We start from the raw sequence: 8,261 nt of genomic DNA on the forward strand, positions 1-8,261 counted from the left end.
TGAATCAAGAGCAATTCCTTTCCGTGAAAGAGTGGATGGATACAAAGTTATAAGAACTGTGTGAGCCCCGTGCGGAGTGATATAGTGACGTACACCACACCACCATCGTACGTTCACTTCCGGGTTTTGGGACGACACATTTCTTCATGTGGGGGTGGCTAGCTTCAACAACTTTTCTGTTCACTAAATATTTTTACTGATATATAATTTTAAATCAAATAGTGTAGAAATTAAACATTGAATAAAATCTTAACTTAATCAAAATGTACAATTTCGTCCTTATTATATGTGATTTTGAGTAGTAAAGAAACTTACCACCCCCCAAACTGAGAGTGGTGTCATGTTACCTTCCATGGCAACAAATAAACCTTTGGCTTCGCTTTGAAGTTTGAGTTACTTGACTCGCGCTCGCAACTGAAACTACTGACTGCAGTGACAGGTAACGCTAATGTCCTATATGGTCTAACATCCGTGTCCATAATATCACCAGGGTCCATAATATCGCCACCTTGAGAAACAGTGTGCTTGAAGATATTTTTACCGCAGCATACCCATATAACGTTACCCTAGGTATGTTAACGTTACATTTGATGTGTGAAGGAGTGCATACCAAACGTATGTTGCAGTAAAAATATCTTACAGCACACTATTTCTCAAGGTGGCGATATTATGGACCCTGGTGATATTATGGACACGGATGTCCCAATGTAACATCGTTTTTTCTGACAGTGAGTTGTTAGCGCCTCAAAACTTAACCTGGGTCATACCGGTCAGTGGTTGAAGTGGTTTGTTTACATTTTGCCATCGTAGTTTCGTTGGACTGAACATGCATTAAAAACGGAAAAATTAGAAGTGGAAGGCGGTATATGCTAGTAATATGATCGTGCCATTTTTAATTGAGATAATAGCACTTGACAAGCTACTCTTAAATGAATGTTTAACGTTACATATATTATATAAGTAACTTGTTACTACAAGTTGATATTTCAGCATTACATGATTAAATCACTGACCAGGTGATTTTGCTGACATTACAAAGACTCAGTCTGAAACCTTCTAACATAATTGTTACAGGCCAATGAAGTGCAGCTCGTGACCCAACTGTTCCTGGAACCTGCCGGCTATCCTTAGCCCTTTCCCGGTACATCGAGAGTCACGCGCACCGATTCGACATGTTCTCCTAGAAACACTTCCAGCATCACCCAAGCACATTAGGCATCAAGAGTTAATTACCTAGAGAGACAACTGACTCTGAACTGAACCGAGCGTAAACCAGCTGACCAAGAGAGCGAGCTCTAGCGAGATATGAGACGTTAAACAAGAACAAGAACAACAACAACTATCAACTTTGTGACCTCACCATGGCCCTGACCTCGGGCATGGCCGATGAGAAGAAGCCAAACCTGACGTCTCCGAGATGTGCGATCATCGGCAATCCCGACCAATCGCAGGCCGAGGAAGAGGAGGAGGTTGGTGAGGAGAACGGGGTTCTCTTCTACGTCAACAAGAGCGGGTTTCCGCTGAACGACAAGACCTGGGAGAGGATGTGGCACCACGTCGCCAAAATCCACCCCGACGGCAACAAAATGGTCACAGAAATTAGGAACAGCAAAGAACTACCCAGAGTAAGTATTTATCTAAATTGGTCAGGTGACTGGTGCAACATAGCCTGGATTCCAGACCTATAGCAGTCACTGGGCCCGAAGTTAGCCATGGGGGGTGTGGTATAATTTCCTTGTTGTTGGCCCAAGAGCTGAGGAACTGGCATGTGTTGGCCCTAGAAACAGTCTGGCATCCAGGCTATATGTAGGTACAAAATGCCATAAATAGAAGTTCTTGATACTTGACTCTCTTATAAAAGTGTTTTTTTTTTTTTTAATAGACAATTAACGTTAAACTTAAAGGTACTCTAAGGTAGGTAGGATATACATGTAGCCTGGATGTCAGACCCATAGCGCTCTAGGCTCAAAGTTAGCTGGCCTATATTATAACTGAGGGGGCTGTGGTGTAATTTCCTTGGGGCATGTTCGCCCTGGAACTGAGGAACTGGCCTGTGTAGGCCACTAATTGCCTCAGGAAACTGTCTGGCATCCAGGCTACATGCAGGTTGTACAAAAAGGTTGAATATTTTTCTGAGCTGCAGCTGCTTGACTGAGGTTCTTGATTCTTGACACTGTTACAAAAGTGGATTTTTTTTCAATGGATCATACATTAATTGGGATGTCATCATGATCCTCAAAACTCTCTTTAACTGTTATTGATGCCGTACACCATTGATGTGATGCACATCTTATCTAGATTAAGTGGCGTGGGTAAATTCACACTCATTATAAAATATATAAAGGATCCCTCGGTCTTGGTAATTCTATTGATATTGATGATCTATACTAATCTATACTAATCGTTTCCCAGGTGCCGATGCCGGTGGTTCCAGTGTTCCCCACCAACACTCCCATCACTGACCGGCTGTGGATGGTGCAGAAGTACATGTCAGATCTACAGTATCCTTCTTCTGGGGGGAAAAATGTTAGGCTCTTTTGGTGCACCATTATTTTCTTGACAATCATCATCATCTTGACAATTAAACGTACATGTATATAGAATATATCACTTGTATTTTCCTCGTATTTCATTGCAAAGAGAATGCAATTCAGCCTTTAGTTGTCATTCCTTCATTCATTCACTCCCTCCTGGGGGAAAGTTTTTTTTTGGACTCTCTTGGTGCTCTATAGTGTTCTGTGACAATTAAATGTAATAAAACACTAGTAAAATAGAAGTGACATATTTAGACATTACATTTGATGTATATATTAAATACGTCACGTCTATTTTGCTAGTGTTTTATTGTACAGAGTATGCAATTCAGCTTTTACCTGTCATTCATTCCTTCATTCACTCCTTCCTTCATTCATCCTTTATTTGTACAACTCATTCATTCACTCCTTCATTCGTAAACTCATTCATTCACTCTTTCCTTCCTTCATTCATCAACTCATTCATTCACTCCTCCCTTCCTTCATTCAGGCATTCACTCATTCCTTCACTTAAGCTAAGACCCCTTGACTGTCCTACCAGATATAACCACACAGGAACACAGTTCTTTGAAATCAGGAAAAATCGGCCTCTCACTGGGTAAGTAAATCAATCTTAATGACATAGAATGTTTTAAAAAGCCAGACTGTGCTATGTAAATGTTGCATGGTTCTATTATAGCCTGACTAAATCGCGCTCCTGGCGGCCGCCGCCCTAGGTTGCCGCCCCCCAAAAAACCTCCAGCCGAGAGCTTGTGTATACACAGGCTAGGTTCTATTAGTGGCATGACAGTATCTGTGGCAGGCTATAGGCTATTTTGTTGCCTAACTGGATAACAATTACTATATATATATAATTAGGTTTATGTGTAACTCAGAGACTGTTTTGGCATTAGAGCTATCTACTATAGAATACTTAGTCTAGTATTCATTGACAAATGTGAAATTTCATGTTTGACCCCCCCCCCCACCCATCTCATGATCTTACTCCTCTTTTCTTCCAGTTTAATAGATTCTGCCAAGGAGATCATACGAGAAGCCTTACCCATCAAATGTCTGGAGGCGGTCATTTTGGGCATGTATCCTTCACAGGGGAAGGGTTTCAAGCTTTAAAAAGTTGAAGCCATTCGTATCAACAAAGCCAGTACTTATCCTGATCATTTGATGATGTTGAGAACATTAATTGTACATGTGACTTTGAGACTTATATTCGAATTACCAAGGGCCCACTGCTAGTCTAAGTCTGAATCCTGGAATTCACATACATGTACAATACTCAACACAATACTAATATTACAATGCCAACATACAACATAATCATAGTCACAACAACGCAATTAATTTAAAACAATCTGATTGCACATTTAAGTGCTACTGCTGGAAATGTTCATAAAGACCGTTCTGGAATGACCTTAAGGACCGTGTGGACTGCAAAACAAGTGGTAGGTTATTCCATGCTTTCACAGCTCTGTACGTGAAACACTTCTTCAAAGTTGGTCCTGGGGTTTTACATATAATATGTAGTCTTTAACCCCGCACCAGTCATCTGACCAACGGCATGCCCGGAGTCGAGCGGTTTCCCGTCAGCTTCAAGTCTCAGTTTGGTTCCACGGTGCACAGACACGTGGTTCTGGGGGTGTACTGTGGCGGCAGGTACGGGGCTCTGGGCATGAGCAGGAGAGAGGACCTCATGTACAAACCTCTGGAGTTTAAGGTAAGGTGCACAGACACGTGGTGCTAGAGTTTAAGGTAAGGTGCACAGACACGTGGTGCTGGGGGTGTACTGTGGCGGCAGGTATGGTGCTCTGGGCATGAGCAGGAGAGAGGACCTCATGTACAAACCACTGGAGTTTAAGGTAAGACTTCATGTACAAACCTCTGGAGTTTAAGGTAAGGTGCACAGACACGTGGTGCTAGAGTTTAAGGTAAGGTGCACAGACACGTGGTGCTAGAGTTTAAGGTAAGGTGCACAGACATGTGGTTCTGGGGGTGTACGTGTGGGGGGCAGGTATGGTGCTCTGGGCATGAGCAGGAGAGAGGACCTCATGTACAAACCACTGGAGTTTAAGGTAAGACTTCATGTACAAACCTCTAGAGTTTAAGGTAAGGTGCACAGACACGTGGTGCTAGAGTTTAAGGTAAGGTGCACAGACATGTGGTGCTGGGGGTGTACTGTGGCGGCAGGTACGGTGCTCTGGGGATGAGCAGGAGAGAGGATCTCATGTACAAACCTCTGGAGTTTAAGGTAAGGTGCACAGACACGTGGTGCTGGAGTTTAAGGTAAGGTGCACAGACACGTGGTGCTAGAGTTTAAGGTAAGGTGCACAGACACGTGGTGCTGGGGGTGTACTGTGGGGGCAGGTACGGGGCTCTGGGGATGAGCAGGAGAGAGGATCTCATGTACAAACCTCTGGAGTTTAAGGTAAGGTGCACAGACACGTGGTGCTAGAGTTTAAGGTGCACAGACACGTGGTGCTGGGGGTGTACTGTGGGGGCAGGTACGGGGCTCTGGGCATGAGCAGGAGAGAGGACCTCATGTACAAACCTCTGGAGTTTAAGGTAAGACTTTATGTACAAACCACAGGAGTTTAAGGTAAGGCCTTCCATGTCTACAGCTGCAGGTTTCTTATTCTTCTGTTACCCAAACATTCAGAGAGCTAGTTAAAATAGCCTGGTTAACAAACCTATTATAGCTCCCGAGTGCAACAGCCTCTCTGCAAAAGCTATTTATGGAGAGGCTGTAGGACTTGGCAGCTATAATATATGTAGGTTTGGTATTACCAGGCTATAGTTAAAATGAGGGTCTGTTATCCGTGAGGCATAGCGAGACATTTTAATTCAGCGTTAATTATGTTTACCAAAGGAAAACATATTGTTTTTGCTCCATTTCTTCTTCCTCTTCTTCTCCAAACACTAACCTCTGACTTGGCCAATGACCTGATTTGTTGATGTCTGTCACCATGGTAAACTGGTGTTGGGTTACATCATGTTGCAATTTTATAGGAGGGATTTAGACTCCTGTCTGACCATATATATGACTGTATTTGAGTGAGAATTAACAGAGCAGACCATATGCGAAGGTAAACATTTGCTTTGCTTTTACATCTGTAGTTCATAATGCATCACGTTTTCATGGCTGAAATCTGACCATCGTGTTTTCCTCTGTTCCAGTGTTTATCTGACTTAGTCCTTGATTATGAAGAATCCTACGAAGGATGTAAGTCCAACGTCTTGTTTCATTTCTTTTATAATGTTGCCTCAGTGTCTCGTGTACAGAAAAGCTCATGTATAAAAGTATAAAGCCATACAATTGATGGAGAAAAGTATCTTCCTGGTTTTGCTCCTCTCAAAATTAGACTATATGTTACTATGTAGGGGAGAGTAGAATTTGCTGAAAACTGTTTTTTTTTATGTTTCAGATTTTCATGTCCTGAAGAAGGTGAAGATAGGCTACCCCGTTTCCCACGATCCTCACAGCTACGAGTGCATCCACTGGAAGGTGAGGCGTTTTCCTGTGTCAACCAACAGAAACAGGCTGAATAAAAGTTCTAAACGGGAACTATGCAGCTCCAGATGTCTTACTGAGGGACGACTGCAGTGTAATAGATGTCGGTTAGCTTGAGGAATGAATCCACTTTACAGAAAGAATTAGTGACATTTTCTTATCACTGATACAACACTTATGGCTAGTGTCTGCCAGGTTTTAGGAGCTGCTGGAAAGAGTAAAATAGACAGTTAAGTTGGTTTGGGGGGGTATGTTGTCTATTTGACTAATTTCTACTCTTTCCAGCCACTTCTGAAGACTGGTAGAGGCTACCGGACTAATGCATATTTTACGGATATAAATAAATACGCCATGAAAGATTTTCGAAGGAAATTACAACTGGGAACATTGAAATATTGCATTTGCTTGGTTGTAATGATTGCTTATACCATACCGCTCCTGTCTGTCTGCAGGCTCTGACACTGAACATGACCAAGCTGTCCAAGGACGGGGTGAGGAAGGAGGTGGAGAAATATTCCAGAGAAGTGAGAGCAAAAGTGAGTACAACTGTTTTTCTTCCCTGGGACATGTATTTGACCGGTGCAATGGCCAAGTGGGTAGAGTGCTCTCCTTGCATTCGGTAGGTCGTGAGTTCGATCCCCGGCCGAGTCATACCAAAGACTATAAAAATGGTCCATACTGCTTTCTCTGCTTAGCACTCGAGCATTTGAGACGGAGTATGGGAGTTAAACACACACCACTACCAGTGGACTAGCCCCCTGCTGTAGTGACACAATGATGTGGCCCAAGGACTATAGAAATGCAATATGCCATATGCAACCATGCTAAAGGTTGCAGGGTGGATTTTTTTGAAACATGTATGGAAAACAGCACCGTAAATAGGAAGCAGTTGGTATCCTCTACCAGGCTTCAGAAGTGGCTGGAAGGAGTAGAAATTGGCCAAATCAACAGAGGACATGCCAGGGGAGTCAGTCTGCTAAAGCTTAAAGAGAGGCAAACTGTTCTCCTAAACCTAGCGAACCAACTCCCCTGCCATGTTATCTGTCTATTTGGCCAATTTCTTCTCCTTCAAACCACTTCTGAAGCCTGGTAGAGGCTTAGCAATTGGGGCAAAAATTCATATACATGTTCGTAATTTGTTTGGGTGCCATCTGATTTGCTGCAGACTCCTTAAACTAAACTGGATCAACTTTTTTTCAACCTGCAAGTGTAAGGAGCTAGTATTTAATGATACATTGTACTCTGTTCTGCTCCTATAGATGAAGACCAGTGGCCTGGTGTCAGAGAGACCTCCCCTCGTACCTCCTCCTACTTCTCCGCGTAAGGACACCCCGGGGAGACCCAACTGAACACCCATTCAGTGTTTTACCCCAATATGATGCAGACTGGGGGGTTGGTAGCCTGTACCTTTATATAATATACCTCTCCCGGGCTTTAGGAGGCGGCTGGGAAGGGTAGAAATTGGCCAAATAGACAGATAACATGCCAGGGGAGTTGGTTCGCTAGAGAGTAGTTTGCTGCAAACTGTATTCCAGACCAACTCCCCGGCATGTTATCTCTCTATTTGGCCAAATTCTACTCTTTCCAGCAACCTCCCGAAACTTGATAGAGGCTAGCCTTCTTTTTACTCTTTTATGCTCAGGTTGCATGTAAAGACAATCACTTGTACATATTCTTATGTAAAAATGAGTTTATTTCTGTCTGTCTGTTTCAAATAAAGTGAAATTATTTATACATGGATCTCCAACTTTTCTGTATTTCATTTTGAGATACATTTGTAAAACAAATACATAAATTACTACATGTAACTTAAAAAGACTGGACAACCATGTAGCTGGCACTGAACAGTAGAGCTGAATAGTGTGGGAAAACTATCAATGAGAATTCTGAACCATCAAAATCTTTGGTCCCAACTTACACCAATTAAATTTGGGTACAATATTTTCATTTTCTTTCTTGGGGGTTTGAACAAAAATAACTCTGAGAACAATTTATGTACTCTATAACTGAACACTCTTGTAATGTGTGAATTTATCTCAGAAAAAATTTGACATGTTGCATTAGGCCACACCAATTTAATTTGTTGGTTCTCGGATTCGCCTCTTCGTTTTTTTCTGATTTGCAAAAAAAAAAAAAATTTGATTCTGGTCCTGAATGAACTGAAAAATGCTCATGTTTTGCCCCCAACAGTTGAGGAAGTCCTTTTCTTCCTAGTTGTTACAGTT

The 8,261-nt window shown here is 42.4% G+C and overlaps 1 protein-coding gene across 4 annotated transcripts; it reads left to right on the forward strand.

Moving 5' to 3' along the window:
• The first annotated feature begins 356 nt into the window (after positions 1-356).
• On the forward strand, positions 357-7,398 carry LOC109484081 (vasohibin-1-like). Of its 4 annotated transcripts, none has more exons than XM_019787293.1 (11): positions 357-439; positions 1,075-1,625; positions 2,413-2,501; positions 3,076-3,132; positions 3,536-3,610; positions 4,074-4,184; positions 5,030-5,090; positions 5,703-5,748; positions 5,951-6,030; positions 6,489-6,572; positions 7,296-7,398. In XM_019787293.1, exons 2-11 carry the CDS (start codon positions 1,362-1,364, stop codon positions 7,383-7,385), a joined length of 957 nt encoding a protein of 318 aa, XP_019642852.1. In that variant the 5' UTR covers positions 357-439; positions 1,075-1,361; the 3' UTR covers positions 7,386-7,398. The 4 variants fall into 4 exon arrangements, with proteins under 4 accessions (XP_019642852.1, XP_019642854.1, XP_019642855.1 ...); XM_019787295.1 differs by lacking the exon at positions 5,030-5,090 and adding an exon at positions 4,286-4,387 and having other exon boundaries at positions 4,074-4,143; XM_019787296.1 differs by lacking the exon at positions 5,030-5,090 and adding an exon at positions 4,852-4,953 and having other exon boundaries at positions 4,074-4,143.
• Positions 7,399-8,261: the final 863 nt, after the last annotated feature.

The sequence above is a fragment of the Branchiostoma belcheri genome, unplaced genomic scaffold (assembly GCF_001625305.1).
Source record: "Branchiostoma belcheri isolate BF01 breed outbred unplaced genomic scaffold, Haploidv18h27 scaffold68, whole genome shotgun sequence".
In the NCBI taxonomy this organism is placed as follows: domain Eukaryota; kingdom Metazoa; phylum Chordata; class Leptocardii; order Amphioxiformes; family Branchiostomatidae; genus Branchiostoma; species Branchiostoma belcheri.

Coding starts and splice junctions, on each gene's coding strand:
- LOC109484081 (XM_019787292.1), top strand. CDS start 1,362: ATGGCCCTGACCTCGGGCATGGCCGATGAGAAGAAGCCAAACCTGACG. Junction 4,246..5,702: donor ACAAACCTCTGGAGTTTAAG/GTAAGGTGCACA, acceptor CCTCTGTTCCAG/TGTTTATCTGACTTAGTCCT. Junction 6,031..6,488: donor ACGAGTGCATCCACTGGAAG/GTGAGGCGTTTT, acceptor GTCTGTCTGCAG/GCTCTGACACTGAACATGAC.